The sequence below is a fragment of the Clavelina lepadiformis genome, chromosome 7 (genome assembly GCF_947623445.1).
Source record: "Clavelina lepadiformis chromosome 7, kaClaLepa1.1, whole genome shotgun sequence".
In the NCBI taxonomy this organism is placed as follows: domain Eukaryota; kingdom Metazoa; phylum Chordata; class Ascidiacea; order Aplousobranchia; family Clavelinidae; genus Clavelina; species Clavelina lepadiformis.
Genome location: NC_135246.1, coordinates 19,880,675 through 19,902,191, shown reverse-complemented (window position 1 = coordinate 19,902,191; position 21,517 = coordinate 19,880,675). Strand labels below are relative to the sequence as shown.

Sequence of the window (21,517 nt, the reverse complement as noted above, 5' to 3'; positions counted from 1 at the left end):
TTGACAAAGTCGCAAGTTGTCGCAGAATTAAGCGAAATCCAAAAACCCAGATATAAACATTTAAACCGACGAAAACATATTCCGAGTTTACAACAATCACCATTTTCCACGTTTATAAGCCGCCGACGCAGAAGCGACCAGGATGCGAAGTTATTTTAGATTTTCATCCCACTCCTTCCTCGATCTATCACAGAATAAATATTCTCAAATGTATATTAAGATGTCTATGTTTAGATGCGTCTTGTTTCTCATTGAGTTTTGATTGGCTTACAACCAGGAAGCGGAACGAATGAAGGGCGCTTATATAATCGAGAAACTTTGGTTTAAAACCTGTCTTGTCAGATGATTTACGAGCCAGGTATTTCATCAACATCTTATTAAATAAATCACATTTTGCTGAAAACGAAAAATGAATTTGAAGTTGACGTTGTGCATGCTGCTCGTGTGCTCTCTGCTGCTCTCTAGCGACGCTTTATTCTGGAGTGGTCGGAGAAGACGAAGGTTATCTCCAGGAAATGCGGCTCGCATCGCCTCGTAAGTATTCTAAACCTCTTTAACTATAAAACTCAGGCAATAAAACACTTTAAATTTATATAAATTAATTTTAAGTGAATAATTTATTCCGAGATTTGGCAGTTGTGATTTGACTGGTATTTTCAGACGTGTGCTTTGGGCAGCAAAGCTGTTTGGTGACAACAAATTTAAAGCCAAGTTAAAGGAAATTCGACAGCAGGTATAAACTCTTTTACCTACTAATACCACTGTATCATATTTTTTCCTATTTTTTATGTTATAGCTAGTATTTCAATTGACATTTTTGCACCAGGATTTCGAAAAGTACCAAGACACTTTGCAGCAGATAGCGGACAAATTTTCCGACGAATATAATCCTCAAGAGGTCGCTGATGGCATAGCGGAACTTGACCAAGCCATCGTTGGCAAAGGTTCGAATCAAAATTTTGAACGTAAAGCAATTGTTAAAGATTTCAACCAAGTGGTTTTGAATTTTGTTAAAAACGTTTGTGTAAGACTAAGGGATTTTGACTATAACAAACAAACATAACATCTATCGAAAATTATCAAATTTATCTCATCAAAACGTTGTTTTTTTCAGATGAATACAAACCAGCTCCGAGTGATGACGTAGACTTTCTAGATTCTTTGAACGAAGACGACATCGAAATAAGTGAGAAGTGAACTGACCCTATCTGACCCTTTCGATCAACCGACTTGTGCGCTCGAATAGAAAAAGTCAGGCCTTGCACGGTAAAACAAACTAAGTCAACCTATCTCAATTTCAAAGAAAATAAAATAATTTCTAAGAAAGCGGAAGCGCAATTAAACTTTTTAATGTGTTCGGACGCGGGAAGGAAAAATTCCTTTACTAAGTGACTATTGCACGTCATGTAGGTCACGCAGCTTGTTTTAAAAGATAGACGGTTAGGTCAGGAAAATGTGTATGAAAAAAGTTGATTTTAGGTATTTGAGGTTTTATTGAAGCTAAATTTACATTAGAAGGTAGATTTTGACTAAGTTTAGGTTTCTATTTGGTAACATTTAAGTTAGGTTAACAAAAAAAACTTAAAAATAGCTTCGAACGCACGTTCTTTTTTCTGGTGAAATCGTTGCAGCCATTCATTCGTTTGAATATCTTAATTCAAAAGTTACCTCAAACCTCGCTGAAATGGTGACTTTTGAATGCGGCAACAAAACCTCAAGTTTATTTGCTACGACTTGTATTTTGATCCTTTTCTAGGAGTAGCCTGCTTTCATTTTACTTACTTTGCAAAGAAAAGCAAAGTTTGCGATCCAACAACGTACAAGATGCAAACGTTTCAGTTAGGACCTAACACAAAGCTAACTTACTTACACAGCGATGAAATATTGTGCTTGTTAGATGTCACACAAGTTCAGCAAAATATCAAATAAAATAATCTACGTCGTGAAAAAAGAACGTCTTCCATCTTGAATTTCTTTTATCAAAAGCTTATAAGTCAGCGGCAGGATTTATTCAAATCGATTTTCATCATTGCTTTACGTCATAATGCCTTCATTTATTTCGAGTTAATTGCTTCCAGAACTAATACAAAACATGATTTTTACTCGATGTTTTTTTAAACTTAACGTAACTTTTCACGATTTATGATTGTTGCGGCGTCGCTAAGGTTCCAAACTATTTGAAAAGGATATTAACGATATGAACGTATTTTAATATGAAGGTTGTGGGTTTGTGACGTCACTGCCACCACAACTTCAATCCCGCAATAAACTTCTCTTGCGCGGAAATATTTCGTTTACAAAAGCTGGCGGTGGCGGTGGCAAGCAGAATTATGTTTTTGTCTGCAGTTTGTTTACTTTTAGCAACTTCATGATAATTTTTCATTTAATTTTTTTTTATTTAAAAAATATGGTTTTGCTTATCTGACCATAGGCTAGATTGCATAACGTAAGTATCATATTTCGTATATATATCACACAACAACACATATCAACATATATCGTATGACATATCACATTTTTCAAGTTTTTTTAATTTAACAGAAATTGATTGATTTAGCGGTTTATACAATTACTTTTTCACTCATTAATTTTCTATATTCATGTGCTTGCTTGTATCAATGCTAAAACTAAAAAAGTAACTGATCAATGAGTTTCAAAAGAATGCATTGGCTGGTTTAGTTGTATCTATTCTGCAAGGACTTTGTTTTAAACTAAGCCTGGTTGTCAGTTCTTTAACCACATGGTTGATGACAAAAATTCAACTGTTTTTGTGAGTGCGACAATGATTACATTTATTGCCAAAAAGAACACTTAATGCGAATGCGACGGGTTTATAATGAATGAGAGTTTACAGCGTAGAAGTATTGCAAGTGAAGTGATTCGGCAATCGTGTTCTTTTGTCCAAGATAACTTTGCATGGCGGCAAATCGCCAACGACAAAGGGCATTATACAGTCATGACAAATAAGATCATTGGGATAGAATGAAATCTTCCGCTCGCATCCGGATGATTTTGTCGACCGCGCACTTGAGCGATGTTTCTTCATAGACAAACTTATAAACGTAGCAGCGATTTAGTTTCGGGTTGATAAGAAGAATAATAAGAACTGTTGTCAATCCACTCGCATATATCATTGTAGAATTTCCTCCTGTCAAGTAGCTTGGTGAAGGAGGAATGACGTGGGTTGAATGTGAACAATGATTTAGATTTTGCTTCCAACGTATCTGTGTGTGTTTTGGTGGGAAAAAATGCTTCCGAATTCTATAAAAATGATTTTCGGTTAACTCGGGTAGTGTTGAGAAAACGTCAAGTCAAGCAAAACACTTAGTTGGGTATTAATTATATCGTTCGCCTTAAAGACGGTTGATATACTAGAGTCATATGTACTAGAGTCATATATACTAGAGTCATATATACTAGAGTCATATGTACTAGAATTATCAAAGTTATGTTTGAAGCTTTAATTACAATTTTGCATGAAGCATTCGCTTCATTCTTAGTCAGTTTTTCCCTACCTGGGATTTTCCACCAGTGTCGCCGGCAGCAGCAGATGCTGTAACTGCAGCTTTCAATTCAAACCGCTCTTTGACATCGACATTGACCAGTTCGATTGTTTCAGGACCTTGAGCTTGTACTGGCCTCGGAATCCATTGATTCTAAAATCAACAACGTAGAATACAAAAATAAATGAAATGTAAATATTTAGTTAACTTTTACAGGTGTTGCGACGAAGTCATGATGAATATAATAGTTGGTCCTTGATAATAATTTGTGAAAAACACCTACAATGTTACCTTTCTAAGGTTAACAACATCCCGCAGCAAGTGACGTACGCGAAAAGATGTCTTTCTTTCTCCTATCACCTTGTCTAGTTGGTGAAAGTATTGATCCATTCGTTGCTGGAAAACAGTTATGTTCAATTTATCCATTAAAACATTTCATGAGGGTAAAAAACAACCAACGTGACCCAAGAAAACAATGTAGTCTAGATAATGTTAATAATTGTCGGTCGCACTTAACGTACTTTTTCTTTGATATGGTCAAGATCTTCGCCTATTGTTGTCAACAACGCGCAAAGACACTCAAGTGACTCGTTATTTCTGCTTTTGAACAAGTCCATTATACACATGTGCATGATGGATTCCGCTAACATTCTCAGCTTGAAGAGTTCGCCGATGAATTTAATGTTTCCCAACATTTCCTTTCGTATTTTGGCTTCAACGACCTCTAATTGAGATTTGCGTTTTTGTTTCGTTCCCTGTTTTGGTTCAAACGCGGAAAAAGAAAAATATATATTCATCATCGATTCATTTATTTATGAAATATTTAAACTTGTTTGCTTACAACTGAGGTAGCGTTTTCTAATTTCTGTCGAAGTTTGTTCAGAATTCCTTCCTTCTGACGATTCTTCTCAAACTTTCGCTGGCATCTCATCAGCAAGAGTTTTCGAAATTCCATCTTTCTTGTTTGCTCTTGATATTTATCTGAAGCTGACGGTGATGGTGTTGTAGTTAGGATTTGCGACATCATGTGGCATACATTTGCGTACACCTCAGCAAATTTTGGTTTATCAAGTACCTTAGAGTGAAGCAATTTTTAGACCAAAGAAAAAAGTGTGTAGTTGCAAAAATGACGAAACGTTTGTTCGAGACGAGAGTTGTAATACAACAACAACAACACGCTGTTTATAGCAGTATGCTCTGTGGAAGTAAACTAAAGTAATATTGGTAACTTTGGTAAAAGAATTGTTGCTTAATAATGAGTAACACAAACGTTTTGGCTAGATATAAAGATTTTTCACAATGTTGTTAAAACTTACTCTTTGAAAAATAAGGTCAACTACCGCCTGCAATCTCTGCTCAGAATGGATTGGCAATTTTTTAAACTTTTGCATGAGAGGACCAAGTTTCTGTGAAGTCGCTTGGTTTAATATCAACTGGACTTCCCACAGTACACTCTGAGGAAACATTAATCACTCTGTTACATAACAAGCAAATATTGTGACATCAAACAAAATATTAATAATATGTCAAATAATGTTTGTAGAAAAAGAGAACCTAAAAAATATCGAAATCAAAATTAAAAGCAAACTGCATCAGCAGGGATTAAAGAAACAAGCTTTTTGGGGGGTTCTCTCTACATGGAATATTTACGCATTAGCAGTGATATGCTAAATTGTTAGTTGATAAATATCTAGCGTAAACCATCAACTTTATACTAAAGAAATATATTACAAGATCCATGATAATTTCTCCAACTTCTGGAAGACTCTCGGGCCTTTCCTTTGACAAAGCGTCGTTACGAAATCTCAGCAAAAAATCACGATCATAAACCCTCTTTTTATTCCCATTAGGTACTTCTACGAGAAGAAAAATCATAAAATTAGTATTTAAAATAGACACATAATCGCCATTGTTACACTATTTCCAGCTGAGTTGCTGAAAATAAGTTACAGTTACTGACAACAATTAGTAATATAAAAAAAAGACATTATTAAAGGGCTTAAGTAAGTGTTATTACAGCGTCTTTAAGAACTAATTCAAAGGAAAAATAAAACCTTGCTCTGAGGCGGAACAAATTCCCTCATCTTTAACTTGGTCGCCAGATGTTGACGATTCCATGTCATTCGAAACATTCTGGATTAAAATTTTAAAATCACTTTTTTGTTAAATTTAAACAAAACAAAGAACCACAGTAAAAACCACCTAGTGATTGTGACGATAGTAATATTACGTGTAAAATGACACCATTGCAAAGTCTCGAAATGACTTCGCCTATTGTGACTTGGTGTATAAGAACACTTCGATTACAGCGGCATCATGTTTCTATCCCGTAACTTAAAATTTCTGTATAAGGACACCGACAGGTGAATCCAAACTGGTTAAAAATGTTTATGAAAACCACAGTAAATAAAAATTTTCGATTTTTTTAAAACTGACTGGCAGGTAACTACTACTACTAAACAACTTACACGTTGCTCCAGAAAATTCTCGATGGCAGATTGATCTTCTGTTCGGAGAAAATGTCTGCAGTGTGAGTCAGAATCATCCCAACATCGCAAGCCATTTTGCATAGACTGTAAAGAATATACACTTTAAAATACCTCAAAAAACATCGAACCAGTTTAAGTTAAATGTTCAAATTGAATGAAGGCTGAAACAGAATGATAAGACATATATAACCTTAAAACGGATAAATAACGTATAAATGTTAACAAAACATTTGTTTGGAAAGACGTTATTGTCTTACTTTTAATTACCAAACTAAGATTTTTGAAAACTTATTATTTGTTCAAAATGACAAAATAATTTAAACAACTGTTATACCGGCATGCCACTCCACTGTTTTGTCTTGGTGTTGAATTTGACAACACTTTCTAGATGATTTTTTCTACCGATAACAAGCACTTCATCGGGTTCACCTGCACGACGATAAAAGACAATCAAATTTCGATAAAGACGGAACAGGTTCATTATGACACAAACATAAAAACTTGCGTTGATGTTCCATGTTGATGCTTTCTGGTATCCGGTTGATTAAAGCAGTGACAAGCAAAGCCATACAATCTGCCGATTGTTTAACCAACTCCTGCAAAATAAATTCATTATGTTTACATCTGTTGTTGTCTGGATACTGACAATACTGACAATACAGTGGTAGCGCAAAGTATTTCAGAAATTAAATGGTAAGGACGTTGAAAGGCTTAGACCCAACCAGTCTCACTTCGTCGCGAACAACTTCATTTAAGAATTTCTTTGATAAAGAATTGAGTTGAATGAGATGAAACAAATCACTGAAATGTTTTCTTCTATAATCGATGTTGTATTTTGTCCACTCAATTACAAATCTGTATTTGTCCTCGTCGATGGAATCCTGAAAGTAAATCAAAAATTTTCGGTCTTAATCAAGCGTTATCGGTTTGCTCTCTCTTCTCATCGACATTTTAACAAAGTTACACAGCATGACTTTTGTTTGTGCCCACTTTTTCATGTGCTAATATTCAACCATTAAAACAATGTGTAAGTCACCTAATACAGATTTCGTAAAATGTGCAAACTGTACCTGTTTGGATTTGAACTTCAACATAGCCTTGACGTCATCAACAAGTAACTTAAGAAAATCTGGACTCTTTAAAAATGTTCGAAAATTTTCCGAAATAAAAGTTTCAGCTGCTTGAGTATGAAAACCTACGTTGCAGCCACTTAAATAAGATCGAATCTCAAACATTTTTCTCCACTGAGAGATGCCTTAAAAATATCCTGCTATATTCTTTTAGCCCTGAATGAAAAACTTGGCGTCAATTTCTGGAGAAAACATATTTTATCTTCACCAAAGAAGATGTTATTTTATGTTTTAATCTTTATTTATGTTTTCATAAGCAAAAAGTTGTTTGTTTCTTCGTAATAATGCTGAAAATATCATTATTTGATGGTGGTAAACTATTCAGGATTGCTCAAGGATAACACAAGAAAACACTGATTATTATACTTTGGCGTACCTATTGCGATTAAATATCAATATTAACATTTCTATGGTTACCTTTCGAAAGAAATAATGAGAAAAAGCAAAGGAGTTGTCAGTTAGTGTACCAGACAAAGTTTTTATTGCAAATAATGTTTCAAATTTTCCGCTAACTAGATTACCATTAACCAGTAATTAGAAACAGAACTGGTTGCAATTTCGTAAGTCAAACTATGTGGGTTCATTATCTACTTGTAGATGTGCTGTCGCCTGTGACATATCTGTGCTGAAAGTTGACATCACCTGCAATTAATCACCTACACACGAGGATGTATTCCATTTAAAAAAAAGATGGTAGCAAGCCCACCACTTAACCAACAACCACACCAACAAAACTGGTAAATTTGAAAAAGTAAAAGCAAAAGCCCTGGCGTTTTAAATTTTGTTTCTGTTTTCTGTTCAAACGCACAATTTTTGGTCAAAATTAAATAGAAATGTTTTGTTACACTGCATCTACAGAAGCTAGATGTAAAGCTAATGGAGGGAAAACACTCGTGGAACTACGCACGACAAAGTTAGCAGTTTGCGCTGTTGGGACAATAATTGATTCAAATACCAGCTCTCACTCATGTTGTCAGTTACATTGAAAATGCTTTATAGAGTTATAGCTTCTAACTTTCGAAATCAGAAAAAAAAATATATTTTTTAAGATAAACTTTGCATTTGGGGAACAATGCTTAACTGGTGACAGGTCGGCACGAACAAATTCCGTATCTGTTCGTATTAACACCAAACAATGAAATGTTATCCAAAAGTTGCCAAATATTGCTTGTAAGGTGACGTCATCACTAAACAAGTTGCTTTGCTTAGAAAATTATTTAAACAACGCAATTTCAGCTTTATTCTGCGAAACATTTTTTCAAGCATCACCGAAGAAACACGGGGGCTGATTTTAATTGAAAACTCGGTCTGCGATGCGCAGCGTATTTCCCGACACGAACTGTCGGTTGGATATTTTTGAAACAAGTTGAAGAAAATATTTGCGTCTTGGCTAAATTCAATTGAACATAATCAAGAACTTAAGGCAATGTTCAGTTTACCTCAGCTTATCTATGTATGCTTCCTCACCGACAACCAAGCTGTATAAGCAGCACTTTAACCTGGAGGTCTTTCTATGCTTTGCTCTTCATCAAATCTCCTCTCCTACTGTTTATCCACTTTCAGCTGAGACAAACGCAAATGAATGTGAAACAACAAATTTACAGAAATATATTTAGTTACAAGAACAAAGAAAAGAGTTAAGCAATTGCATTTAGCCTGATATCACTTGTTGTACAGGTGCAATGTTGACAAAGGATACGGCGGGTGCGATTTTTAGTGATGACGCCTTATCACAATGGGTCGTTGTTATTGTGTTATCGCCGATTGTGTTATCATCGCTAAATCACAGCAGGATAAATCTGTCAATTTCGCATCTACGCAAATTGCTTTTTGCAAGTCAGCAGACAAATCAGTCATTGCCTGCCGTAATTGTTCCATTGAGCAAACATTTCAACTTGGCCAGATATCAGGTCCATTGTCATTGTCTGGAGTCGCTGCATTATCAGGTACACTAAACATCCTAAGCATTGTTACAAAACAATGACCATAGTCAACAATGGGTTGATCGTGAACGCAGCAGATCGTTTGGCTCGTGTCACTGGAACTATCGAGCTTGGTGTTTCTTTATCGGTACTTTGACGCAAACAAGTCTTCAAACTACTATTTCTTGCATCACACAGCGGCGGTAAGCGGCAGAGTTTGTTGAAATCAATTTGATCGACTAAAGCAAAGTAATGATTATAATGCAAAGTTTTAAGACGCTTTAACGCGATCGCTTGTGTTGTGAGAAAGTGGATAAACAATAAACATGCACAACCCTACATTTGCAAGTCAACAAGACAAGAGAAGTGCTCAATTAGATGCAGCGCGTTTCATCCAGAGCTCAATAGATCAACAGCGGCTGATTGACGAAGTGATGCTTTATTTGATTTCAACAAACAACAACCGCACAGAACAATGTGATGTCGATGTGATATCGCAGTCGCATTAAGAACACACGTTATATTTATAACATAATATATGTAGTCACAGGTTAAAGTGTGAGTTGACAGATTTGCAGAACTTGCAAACCTTGAAATTCATCAACACCAAAGCACCAAAGCACCAAAGCACATAAGTAGCAAAGATGATTACAAGGAGCATGCATGGACACAGCTGTGATTCAAATGTTAAATTTAATTCTTGAAGTTCAAAAGCAAAGCGAAAAACATTGAAGCAGTTAATTTGCCGAGTCTGAGTGGAATATTTACAACCAGCGCGGAAAATAGTTTATTTGTTCTGGTCGACACCGCAAGCAAAAACGTACAATCACAAAGACGGCAATCTACAATACCAAGGAAATTTCTTTGTGCTGACACGGGTGCGGCCAACTGCATTATAAACTCTGAGTTTGGGCTGGTTTTGGAACCCATTCATTCTACAAATAAGGAAATGTAATAAAGTTATCTTCGCAAGGACGACACCACGGAAATCATTTTGCCGTGGTCAACTTTTTAGCAATTATACCAGTCAGCCACTAATATCGTCGTTTTAATATGTATCAAGTTACCTTTCTTAATTCCATGAGATTTTCCAGCACAGAACAGATGGTTGGAGATGCGCTTTTTTCTTCTATCACCTTGTCAATAAGACCAAAGAACTCACTCATATGATGCTGCGTACAGGACAACAAAAGTTTTACCACTCTGAGAGAATTCAATGAAATCACAAGCACGAATTTTGTGCCAATAATAACTCTACGTAAGGTTAAGAAATAGCAAAATTTCTGTAGCTCATGGTCAGTGTTTTTTTTAAGGTGATTTGGGGGACCGAAACGGTCCCCCAAATTTCTCCAGCGGTTTCCCAAAATTTGGACTTGCAACTTACTACTACTATTTTTTGGTATTTAAATGAAACACTTGCGGTCTCTTAAAACTACTTAGCGGTCACCCAAACCAAACCTTAAAAAAAAACCTGCTCATGGTTAACAGTCAGATACCTCGTCTTTAGTAAGTTCAAGATCTTGGCCTATTATTGTCAACAACGCGCAGAGACACTCCAGGAAGTCGTTATCGTTGCCTTTGAACAAGGACATTCCACAGTCGTGCATGATCGCATCCGTTAACATTTTCTGCATGTACAGTTCGCCGATGAATTTAATGTTTCCAAACATTTCCTTTCGTACTTTGGCTTCGGCGAGTCTCGTCTCCTCCGCAATTTCTTCCTTCGCTGTCTACGTTGGTTGAACCAATAAAATGAGGTTTATTATTGAAATAATTCAAAGACGTTCACTTACAACTGTTGTCGCATCTTTTAGTTTCTGTCGAAGCTTGACGAGAACGTCATCATCCTGACGATGCTTCTCAAACTCGTGTTCGCATCTCGTCAGCAAAAACTTGTGAAATTCCAAAGTTGTCGTCTGTTGCTGAGATTGGTTTGGAGTGGATGGGATTGTAATTGTATATGGCGCCATCATGCGGCATACATTTGCGTACATTTTGCTGTTATCTGGATCATCATTGACCTGGTTGGAGAAAGGTGGTCCTCAGTTTTTGTTAATCTTTCTTTTTGTGCTTAATGGTGAAGACAAAACACTTTGACTTTGATAACATGTTGGTTTGATTTTAAGTCATCATTTAATGCTTTTAAAAATATTCGTCATCTTAATCTTTTACCGCAAAGTTAATGCAACCATTTGCGAACGCGTCATATCAATATATCGAAAGATGATATGGTATGAAATGAAATTTCATCATATATTTGAAAAAACCAGAGTTACAGCAATGTGTGTTTGCGCTTATAGATGAAAATTGCTGTACGTAACTTTTTATGTAAAAAAACATTAATCCAAATTCTTGATTGTTGATTTATAAATTCAATTTTTTATTTGTTATCTGAACAAAGTGGAATTTATTTGTAAAAAGATACGAAGCAAATACTGGATGAAACTCAGTATTATAATTCTACTGATGACTTTTAGGCTACTCTATAGAAAATTTGTCTAGAAGTATTTCCTGTGTAAAATTCTCTGGTGTTTTGTTTCACCTATAACTTATTGCTAATTATTTGCTAAGAATAATACAACTACAGGCAACAAATATATATAAATATCATATATATATCGCAAAACATTAACAAAAAAGCTTTAACTTCCACGATACCAAGTATTTTCAATCAGACCAGAAATGCCCAGTTGTTTATTTCATGAAATCTGATGCAGCTTAACTTCGACAAGATACCTTTTCAAAGATGAGATCTATTATTCTTCTCAATCCCAGCTCAGAGTATATTGGCAGTTGCTGAAATTCCTCCATCAGTTCGCTGAATGTGTCTGGAGTTAGTTTGTTCAATATCAACCTTGCTTCATCTAAGACATACTGGTGAAGAAAACAAATTGTTACTCAAAACACAGATCTTGTGATGTTGAGCCTAAGGTCAAAAAGTGCGCTCGAGAAATTGTAAAATTTCAGCCATTTGACTACGTTGTGAAGTGTTTCTTTTCGACGAATGTTATCAAGAAAAATTTCTAGGAGACATGATGGACAAATAGTTTTGTCAAAATTCCGCTGAAAATAAGAATTCTTGTGGGCCTGACAAATAACATGATGGTATCTACCAACGCTGTCATGATATTACAAACTTAATAGAAATCGTGAAGAAATTGATGGACCAAAAACTAAAAAACAAACTTGTGTTTCTTCTGGAGTCTCCGCATGTCCTTGGTCCAACTTGCTCGGTTTCTGTTCAATTTCCTTTAACGCCTTTGAGCTGTCACCGATTTGTGGGCTATTCACTTCGCTAGCAGACCGGGCTGTATAAAAACAATACGTGTCATATACCAACAATGACTGCACTGTCCATTCTTCTTTAAATCTTTGATATTGCAGCGTAATTTAGTACAAAAACAACTTTGAAAGTTGACACGAACTTGAAAACTGAGATTCTCCCCTTATGTGAAGACATTCTTCCGGTATCCGGCCAAGTAAATTAGTGAGAATCAAATGCACACAAGTCATCGATTCCTTGACCAGACTCTACAAAATAAATTCGTTATTTCTATGCTGTTGACTCAATATACTGCAACACGCTTCTATCAAACGCGCACAGGGACGCAATGCCTCAAATCCTATTTCCTAGAAACTTGACTTTGGGTTTATTTCTAACCCTACATTCACCCTGAGCCCGCCTTGGAGATAACCGGGGCAAATTACACGAGTTATTGGGCTGATTTTTAAACTTAATCACTTTTTCTAAAATTAACATCAGTTGGTGTTTTGGTTTAAATCTTTAGCGGTTATTTTGGTCACTGCGAGCATGTTATAATTTTCATAACGATTCATGACGATTCATGACGATTCATGACGATTTTTCCAGCTCGGTTTGCCGGGAAATGTTAGATAAGACGTCAACAATAACACTGGTTTCATGCATGACCAAGCATTGATGCAACTTTGACTCACTTGGCGCAACACGTATCTCACGCCACACAGGACGCCGGATCAGCGATCAGTAAAGCTACTAACATGTTTAATCTCATGAAATAGTTAACGATAGTTGCTAAATTGCAGTAACTTTGCAATTTTACAAACTTTGAAGGAAATACATAAATCCAACTACAGGAACATATTTTCAAAAGACCTTTGATTTTTAAAATAAATTATGTTTCTAGACAAACAGCTGGTGACGTAGCAATAGCACATGATCAGACATCTTCTGCTGAGCATCAGCCCGAGAAACGATTTCATGTGATTGAGATTAACTCCACATAAACACGTTTCTAACTGTAAACTAACTGAGAAATTTGCCAAGCATAACAAGGTTTTGTGCAATTCATCACGTGATTTTTTAAAGATCAGTGAATTTAGAAAACTGAATTAAGCTAGAGGCGCCCATTATACGTGTTTGTTGCCTTCAGTTGTACGACCTCATTTCGTCAGATCTGAATTTGGGAAATTTATCACTTCCTTTTGTTGCTGACTGGTATATAACGATTTCTTCTAATTATGCTACTACTACTAATAATAATGATAATAATAATAATACTAATATTAACTAGTAACTACTGAGATTCTTATTGAAGGGTTTAGCGTTTGACTGGCTTCAAAATGTAAACAAAGCTAGTCTTCAGCTACATCTCCAGCAGATTTAGAGCGTTGTGTTTACTGTGCACTCGAAATTATAGGCTACGGCAAAAAATGACAATAATGCGGCAGTCCAAGCAGCCAGAATAACTCCTAACAAAGTGAATGTTTGTCCATAAACACAAACCAATGTTGATTTCGCTAAAAATTCAGATCAGTTTTACAAACAAAGTTAGTTTAGAATCAAATAATCTTACTTCGCTGTAAACAACTTCATTTAAGAACTTCTTCGACAAAAAGTTCAGGTTAAGAAGCCGAAACAAGTCATCGAAATGGTCCCTTCTCGCTTCCAATTTGCATTGAATCCAATCCATTAGACTCCAAAATTTCTCCTCCTCAATAACCCTTAGTTCCTCTTCATCGACAAAATCCTGAGTTTAATCAACATTTAGTTCAGTTTAATCATTCAGTTAAACGTTTGACATGTTCTTCATAGATGGATTAACAAAGCTTTTAAACATTTATTCAAACGAGGCCTTAATTGCGTGGTTGGCATCGAAATCCATTTTTGTTAATGTTTGCATAAATTGATAAAAATATATTCAATAGTTATGTCATAACCAAAAAACTTGGTAAAACTTACAAATTTATACCTGATTCATCTTTACTCCCAGAATATCCTTGGCTTCAGCAAAACTTACCAAAAGAAAATCTGCATTTTTTATAATGGCTCGTAATTTGGTGTGAACATATTCTTCATCTGCTTGAACCAGTTCCTCCATACTGTACCGACTTGATTAAAATCGAATTCAGACAATTTTCTCCTCTGAGAAGTTCAGTCAATTTTTGAAAAATTAAAAAGGTCCTAACGTGATAATAAACTAATAGAATTATCTTTACAGTTTATTGCTGTAGCTACCGAACTATTGTGAAATAAGCTTGACACAGCTCCACCAAGCGACGGATGCCACTTACGGTGGTTTTACAATTTTGCGTCAAGGTTATTTTACCATCTCTGACACTTTTACTTGCTTTCCATGTAATTTACGCACGAAATGAGGGAAGAGCGTCATTTTGTCCAAATAACTGCGACAGCAACAGTCTTGAATCGTGGCCTTTTTATCGATGTCGAAACAACAATGAATTAAAAACGCTAATTGAAAGCAAAAAGACGCGCCCTAACGTCATAATTAAAGGGCCGTTTTCGCGGCGCTTTTAAAGGCAATTAGTCCACCACATAGAAATAATGTTGAAATAAATAAACTTTACCAACCCAAAAATTCTAATAAAAAAAGTTTGTTAATTTTATAAATGCGCATTCGGCGAATTCTAAAAGCAGACAAAGACAAAGTAAAATGGGAACAAACCAGCATTGACTTAACACCACGTCAACACAAAAACTTCATGAGCGTTGCTGGAGGTTTCTATGTTGCCATGATAACTACAAGATAGGTTTGTGTACGCGCCTCAAACCCACTGACTGTTGATGTAATCCTACGTCATTTTGCGTCAAATAAACGTCAGTCTTGCACTCACGACGACACATAATTATGACGCACAAAAGAATGCAGTGCTACACACGTCGACAATTGTCACCTTTTTTGCTGCCATTTAAATAATTGTAGGCGAAGAAATTGAAGGAAGCTAAGGTAGGCTATACGGTGATAAAGTTTTATTTAATTTTACCAATTTCGCCAACATTGTGTCCAACATTGACCATCTTCAACCACAAGCAACCGCAACTCAATCTACAGCGATGTAAAATGTTACACATACTGCATCACATCTCGAACTATAATTTGAAGTTGCACTGCTGTCTGTACGTCATAATGGGATAGGAAGATAAAGTTGATCATCATCCAGCTAAGCAATTTAGCTGATCGATGTCTGTATGTGGTATGTGGTCATTTAACAATATGAAGACAATAAAAGCAGAACATTTGTTTATTCTGGCAATAAATCAAGTTTTATTCTTTACAGGACTCTTGCAAGGTCTTAGGCAACTGAGGAATCTGCACTTGTTGTTGTCACAAAGCGACTTGGTTGGAATTTCCTTCTGCTCTCCAGGATTCACTTTTCGTTGATCGAGAAAACAAGCTTCTTTACTGAACTGAATTAACCGATGACGTAGTGAATATCATCCACACAGCAAGAAATAAATTTTTACATAAACTGTGTATTATCTCAAAACACGACAATATGAAAGCAGTAAGGTGATGAAATTTAAAAGTAAAATATTTCAACAAACTTTAGTACATTTTTATTTTTAGCCACATACTAACGTATCTTGTTTTTTAATATCAGAGAAAGTTCTTTTTACATTGATGGACGTAAATTGTTATTATGATCACGATTTTGACAAAATGAAAAAACAACAGAACTATACAAGAATATACATTACACAAATGGACGTGACGTAATAAATTATGTGTCAACTTGAACTTCTTCAAGATTGTCGCTATTTGTGTTGAGTCCATGGCTGATGACGTAGTCGGCCATGGTCTTGTAGATGTAGCGGTACAAAGCCTGTAAATAAAGTCCTTGTTTAGAATTTGCCGAACACTAAACTCCAAAGATGACATTGAGTAGACTCGACGTCATGCCTGTTATGCTCGACGGTAAAATGCCGTCGTCTCATGCAGAATAACCCAAGAATAGTTATTTTTTCCATCTCATCCTTTATAGCACTGATTAATCAAAGAATACTTGCCACGTTTTTGACCATATTAGGTCTCATGTCCCGTAGGTCTTTTACCGCCCTAATGACGTCAATCATCTGCTCGCACTTGACACGTTCGATCAGGTTGGTGAGTGCCAAGAACGCCCCCGTGCGGTTAACGCCATCGCTGTAACAAATATTTTACTTCTTGTTTCACACTGGAGGTTAAAATCAGAAGGAAACTGGGAATAGTTTATGTTTGACGTCACAAAGTGTCGTTCCTGTTCACTCTGCATATATCTGGCTCAATTACCTGCAATGCACGAGCATGACGCCTTGCCTTTTGATTAATTCTTGCGCTGATTCGATCAATTGGATAATTTCCGATCCGTTAGACGGCGCACTATCCTCCGACCAACCATCGTAGTCGAGCTGGATGACCGACTTACTTCCCTGGGCAGAATTTTTCAACATCTCAGACCAATTATTTTTGATATTTCAACAAACAGCACAACTCTGTCAGCAAAAGATTAATTATGATCTCACAATGCCATGCTTCTCGGCGGAAGCTGTGAAGTTTCGACGAATCAAATTGTCGGAAATATTTTCTTCTTCTTCCATGACGAGTGTCACGTGATCATACGTCACTTCTTCATCAACACGTTCAGGCCAATAAGGGCAAACCACGCTTTCCTTTGTGACGGCATAATCATTCCAGTTATTTAGAATTACATGTTGTTAAGTAATAGCAACCAATATCTTTTAAGTACGTCATACCTCTTCTTGATTTGATGACGTTAACGATACAATAACACGTACGTCATTGCTTACGACACAATGCCAGAAGTCTGTCTTTGTTCTTTGCAGAGGTCCTTGGGCGGCGATGAAGCGATCTCCGTAGTAAGCCTACATGACAACTCATTTGAGGTAAGTCTGCTATTCGCTTTCAAACATCTTTCTTACGTCACAAACCTTCACGTAAGAGGCGTTGTAAAACAATGGAGTCCCATCCGCTAGCGGCAACATTGAGACAAGGGAGTGATCGTCTAAGAACAAAACACAAATTTTATTTATACGGGAATGTCACGTGAGTATAAAACTTTGCATTAAAAGTTATTCACAGGGGAAAACCCCTGATAAGGGAATCTTTGTCGCATTTTCCGGTTCATTTGCAATCTCCTTAGCGCCCTCTACCGGGTCAAGGTTGCACAATTTCTGGAATTCATCGTCATATCCTGACTTGCCGCCACCGCTCAACCTGTACAGGAAATGACGTCATAAAGAAGAGAATTTGTCAGGGTTCAAGGTTGGCATTTGTGCAAGTTTAGTAACAGCGCCTAATTATTCAAATTTGTAAAAATAAATTGATAATTTTTTGGACCATACTTTTCTAAGGTTTTCATCTTAGTGATAAGATCTTTGACGTCATAATCGCTGTTTCCAAGTTCGTGTGTTTCTGTGATCAAATAATGTAGGAAGATGTATTGCCTCTGTGAAGGAAATATGTCAAATTTAAACAGAATAAAATCGTACGAGCGAGTCCATATTGCTTGCAGCCATCCTGCAAAAGCGGACCGAAAGATGAAAAAACAGCTAAAGTCGGGTCAACACATGCGCTGTTAGAATAAAGATATCCAAATATGCATCAAAGTGACTCTAATATTAATGAATTGTATTTCTTGGTTGAAAATTTACTCATAATTACATTGACATTATTTCAACAAAGTTTTTTCTTGGCTTTCCACAAAAACATACCAGAAAAAGCTTTGTCAATTTAAAAACTTTCACAAAACCTTAACCAGGTAACTAGGTACCTTTGAAAGTTCAACTCTGCCAAACAAGTAGTTACAAGATTGAATCATTTACCGCTGTTTGAACCATCGCTATTCTCTGCTTCCTGAGACTTAGAACGGTTTCATAGACGTTGACGCTGGCTTTGTAGTTCAGTTCCCTCATTAGCACATTGAATGCGATGAAGGTTCCAGTCCGTCCAACCCCAGCGCTTTAATGAAAAAGCATGTCATGGGATTCGCAAACGAAGAAAAGGTTAAAGGTCATCGAAACGTCACCTGCAGTGGACGACGATGGGACCAGGTAATCGCGATTTTTTAAAACATTTTCGTGCTCTTTCGTTGAAGCGAATTATCCCGGTGGTCAGGGCGGGTACTCCGTGGTCAGGCCAAGTCAGATACTGGAGCTGAACCACCTGACGCGTCTCCTGAAATTGATTTCGATTGTTAGCGAACAAATGGAAAGATAAACGTATAATTTGATTCAAACCGTTACAGAGTGAAGTTAAGGAGCGGTGCGCAGAAAGTCGACTGAAATTAACCTCGAATTAAGCAGACCAGGCTGGCTGCTGTACATTTCAGCACAGGACGCATTACCAGCTGCGTTATCTTTAATTTGTAAACTCTACATTTTGGAGCTTATTCCATACAATAACCCATTTGTGAAGTATCCCAAGAGCTCTTGTGACGTAAGTTCGACGTAGTTTAATCCGGAGTTAGTTAGTCTGAATTTCTCTGCACCACCTCACAATTTCATAGATAAAAATACGAACCATAAACAAAGTTGTGACGTCATCATAACGTTGCAATATGATTCTGCTTCCGCATATTTCTGTAAATGCTTATGATATCACTTCCGGTTTACCTCTTCCAACTTGGAAAGGGTGAATCCCCTGACGACGTAATCATCGTACTTTGCCTCGCTGAGCAGTGAAACTCTGATTTGGTTGTAGTTGATTGGTTGGTTTGGTTCAGGCCAGTATTTCTCACACTTTCTCTGTCAAAGTCACATTCTCTAAAATAACTTCACAAAATTCCTGCAGTTTACTCTTCTACTTATCAACATATTCGACACACTGCGACAATTCCACCGGATTATAGAAGGAGGCATATAACGATGTTAGTAGATGTTCTTATCGCACAGCAGCACTTTATACCTTGCCATTCTCTATGACGTTTGCCAACATCACAATCACCCCGCACTCGCTCTGCCAGACCATCCGCCAAAAATCGCTGATGGTGTTCGCTTTCGGTCCTTGGGTCGCGATGTACTTCTTTGGGACGTCATAACTCTGCCCACATACGTAACAGCTGTTAGAATAAAACCCCCACACGCGCACTACACCTTAGCAACGCTATAAAGTTATTCTCACATCGATGTAGTTGGCGTTTATGTAGTCTGAGTTCGGGTCGTCATCAATCGGTGTGAGTTTAACGCGGGTCTTGTCGTCTAAAACAAATACTCAATTAAGTATCAAACACGACACAATGGCACAAATGACGTAACAGAGGGTAGAGTAAACATGGCAATAGAGCGGGTCAAAGTTGAAATTTACTTACAAGGGATGACGTTCTTGAACCTGTTCTTGGAAAGATTCTCCTCCTTCTTCGCCGCGTTACTGCTCATTGACAAGTTGGACAACGCTAGAGGGAGCTCCTGAGTAAACTGTTCCAGAAAACCCCGATTGTCTTCATCGCGAAGAATTCTCAGCTCCTGCCTCAGCTGGCTCGCTCTCATCGCGTGACGTCCGTAGTTTTCAGGGACTGTCCCGTTCTTTGGATCATGCTGCTTGCTACGTAACTCTAAAAATAATATCACTGACGTCGTGTTCCATTGTGTCGTCATTATAGAAAAGAAACTAAACTTTATTGGTAAAAGACTGAAACCTTTGATAATGGCAAGATTCTCTTCCATTAGTTTCGTCATTCCGCGATGTGCATTCATTCTAGAATCGCAAATCACCGCGTTATATCTGGTTTTGTTTCAAATATTTCCATGAAATAATTTTAAAAGAATTTAACTAAATTGTGATTTAGTGGTAACTTGTTGCTGAGTGGCGGCATTCGTAAAAGTTTTGTGACGCAATAATGCTACCTTGTGCGCTCCCTCATAGAGAGCAGAAAGAAGAAGACGGCGAACAAAACGAAGAAGCATGAGAGAGGAATTATCCAATACAGATCAAAATGGAAGATGTCGTTGCTGACCGTCGTCTGTGTTCCATCTGTGACATCACAATAGTTCCGATTATGATATCTCTAAACTGGTGTAGTGTATGATGTCTAATGCTAAAATGAAACCAAATGCTAATAAGCAAGAGAACTTGGATGTTTATCGCATAATTATGCGCAGAATAAATGTTTTAATAACACCGCGTCAAGTTTTTTCATAAATTAATTATCAAACTTGTTATTTTTTTAGGACATTTTTATCACATTTGGTATGCTGGATACTTATAGACATCCTATAATTTAAATACTATGCCGAAAGATATCTATGACAGCGAGAGCACCTACTTTGTTGGGCGGAACCAAGTTCTATAAAATGAAGACAGATCCATAGGAACAATGGAAAGTGTCGTTTGTATGACATCACAATACTACTTTATGCTTTCAAAAAAGAAATTATAAAAGTCGTTATAAAACACGGCATCTTGTAATTAACTTCGATTCTTGCAATCTACTTGAAGCTCCATCACATACTATATAGGCGCCCTATGCAATGAAGTAGTTCAACTCGTGGTAAACCGACGCCTACAAATTGTGTTCGAGCACTGCATGCTCTCTATCCGACAAGGTGATTTATGTCCACTAACGTGTGCTATGGGCAGTATGGGCACTTTGAGCGCGATACAAGCAGAGTACACAATGAGCATGTAATTTACTCGCTGGGCTCATGTCCGGTATTAAATGAAAGTTTTTTGTGCACTGGAGGACGTAATTTTCAAAGACTGGTGTGCACCAATAGGCAACAAAAGGCAAACACGGATATGCCTTTTGCCATGTGACTTGCACACAAGCTACGATGACTACATTATGCGCCTGTGCGTGCACCAGATAGCTACGTTTTTTACGCCAACACTGTCTTTCCATCCGGTGCACATGTAGAACAATTTGTAAGCTCCAACAAACTTTTACACATTCGTCAAGTCTTATCTGAGATAAACTTAAAAAGCTTTCGCTGCAGATCTGGAATTGCAGGTTGACGCAAGCTCTGATGATGTCACAGTACATTGCATCATCATTTTATCAAGACGTCACAAAACACCGATAAAAGTTTTAACTACAAACAGTCGGTTCTTTCATTACCCGAGATTGCTAACTGGCAGAGCTCGTACACAGCAGCCCTGCTCTGGCACATAGCTCTGTCTCGACAACAAAGCAACCTGCCAATATCTACAACAATGCGGATTCGCCAAGTTACGCAATCCGCTCATCCCTGTTGAATA

At 37.0% G+C, this 21,517-nt stretch overlaps 4 protein-coding genes across 4 annotated transcripts; 1 reads left to right on the top strand and 3 right to left on the bottom strand.

Moving 5' to 3' along the window:
• The first annotated feature begins 332 nt into the window (after window positions 1–332).
• On the top strand, window positions 333–2,102 carry LOC143466116 (uncharacterized). The gene is made up of 4 exons (XM_076964732.1): window positions 333–534; window positions 661–733; window positions 827–944; window positions 1,115–2,102. The coding sequence occupies exons 1-4, from the start codon at window positions 410–412 to the stop codon at window positions 1,195–1,197; spliced, it is 399 nt and encodes a 132-aa protein (XP_076820847.1). The 5' UTR covers window positions 333–409; the 3' UTR covers window positions 1,198–2,102.
• Window positions 2,103–2,608: 506 nt separating this feature from the next.
• LOC143466115 (uncharacterized) lies at window positions 2,609–7,272 on the bottom strand. Its single transcript, XM_076964731.1, has 13 exons — window positions 7,063–7,272; window positions 6,724–6,873; window positions 6,498–6,588; window positions 6,327–6,421; window positions 5,972–6,076; window positions 5,558–5,636; window positions 5,235–5,359; window positions 4,820–4,957; window positions 4,345–4,578; window positions 4,025–4,258; window positions 3,795–3,899; window positions 3,516–3,656; window positions 2,609–3,261 (listed from the first exon to the last, which is right to left on the bottom strand). Exons 1-13 carry the CDS (start codon window positions 7,225–7,227, stop codon window positions 3,055–3,057), a joined length of 1,869 nt encoding a protein of 622 aa, XP_076820846.1. The 5' UTR covers window positions 7,228–7,272; the 3' UTR covers window positions 2,609–3,054.
• A 2,208-nt stretch (window positions 7,273–9,480) lies between these two features.
• On the bottom strand, window positions 9,481–14,499 carry LOC143465354 (eukaryotic translation initiation factor 4 gamma 3-like). Its single transcript, XM_076963589.1, has 9 exons — window positions 14,276–14,499; window positions 13,880–14,053; window positions 12,470–12,575; window positions 12,231–12,352; window positions 11,781–11,918; window positions 10,838–11,065; window positions 10,541–10,774; window positions 10,112–10,216; window positions 9,481–9,979 (listed from the first exon to the last, which is right to left on the bottom strand). Exons 1-9 carry the CDS (start codon window positions 14,402–14,404, stop codon window positions 9,938–9,940), a joined length of 1,278 nt encoding a protein of 425 aa, XP_076819704.1. The 5' UTR covers window positions 14,405–14,499; the 3' UTR covers window positions 9,481–9,937.
• Window positions 14,500–15,777: 1,278 nt separating this feature from the next.
• Window positions 15,778–21,332, bottom strand: LOC143464995 (receptor-type tyrosine-protein phosphatase alpha-like). Its single transcript, XM_076963093.1, has 17 exons — window positions 20,586–21,332; window positions 20,167–20,293; window positions 19,959–20,017; window positions 19,632–19,874; window positions 19,445–19,521; window positions 19,229–19,363; window positions 18,937–19,068; window positions 18,351–18,499; window positions 18,148–18,283; window positions 17,668–17,771; window positions 17,403–17,539; window positions 17,254–17,327; window positions 17,059–17,187; window positions 16,828–16,974; window positions 16,595–16,734; window positions 16,333–16,468; window positions 15,778–16,148 (listed from the first exon to the last, which is right to left on the bottom strand). The coding sequence occupies exons 1-17, from the start codon at window positions 20,659–20,661 to the stop codon at window positions 16,047–16,049; spliced, it is 2,103 nt and encodes a 700-aa protein (XP_076819208.1). The 5' UTR covers window positions 20,662–21,332; the 3' UTR covers window positions 15,778–16,046.
• Window positions 21,333–21,517: the final 185 nt, after the last annotated feature.

Coding starts and splice junctions, on each gene's coding strand:
- LOC143466116 (XM_076964732.1), top strand. CDS start 410: ATGAATTTGAAGTTGACGTTGTGCATGCTGCTCGTGTGCTCTCTGCTG. Junction 535..660: donor AATGCGGCTCGCATCGCCTC/GTAAGTATTCTA, acceptor TGGTATTTTCAG/ACGTGTGCTTTGGGCAGCAA. Junction 734..826: donor TAAAGGAAATTCGACAGCAG/GTATAAACTCTT, acceptor TTTTTGCACCAG/GATTTCGAAAAGTACCAAGA.
- LOC143466115 (XM_076964731.1), bottom strand. CDS start 7,227: ATGTTTGAGATTCGATCTTATTTAAGTGGCTGCAACGTAGGTTTTCAT. Junction 5,637..5,971: donor AGAATTTTCTGGAGCAACGT/GTAAGTTGTTTA, acceptor ATTTTAATCCAG/AATGTTTCGAATGACATGGA. Junction 4,958..5,234: donor GAGAAATTATCATGGATCTT/GTAATATATTTC, acceptor ATGTTTCCTCAG/AGTGTACTGTGGGAAGTCCA.
- LOC143465354 (XM_076963589.1), bottom strand. CDS start 14,404: ATGGAGGAACTGGTTCAAGCAGATGAAGAATATGTTCACACCAAATTA. Junction 14,054..14,275: donor TGGGAGTAAAGATGAATCAG/GTATAAATTTGT, acceptor GATTAAACTCAG/GATTTTGTCGATGAAGAGGA. Junction 12,576..13,879: donor ATGAAGTTGTTTACAGCGAA/GTAAGATTATTT, acceptor TTTATTTTGTAG/AGTCTGGTCAAGGAATCGAT.
- LOC143464995 (XM_076963093.1), bottom strand. CDS start 20,661: ATGTCATACAAACGACACTTTCCATTGTTCCTATGGATCTGTCTTCAT. Junction 19,364..19,444: donor TAAACGCCAACTACATCGAT/GTGAGAATAACT, acceptor GTATGTGGGCAG/AGTTATGACGTCCCAAAGAA. Junction 17,772..18,147: donor TAGCGATGGTTCAAACAGCG/GTAAATGATTCA, acceptor TTTCCTTCACAG/AGGCAATACATCTTCCTACA.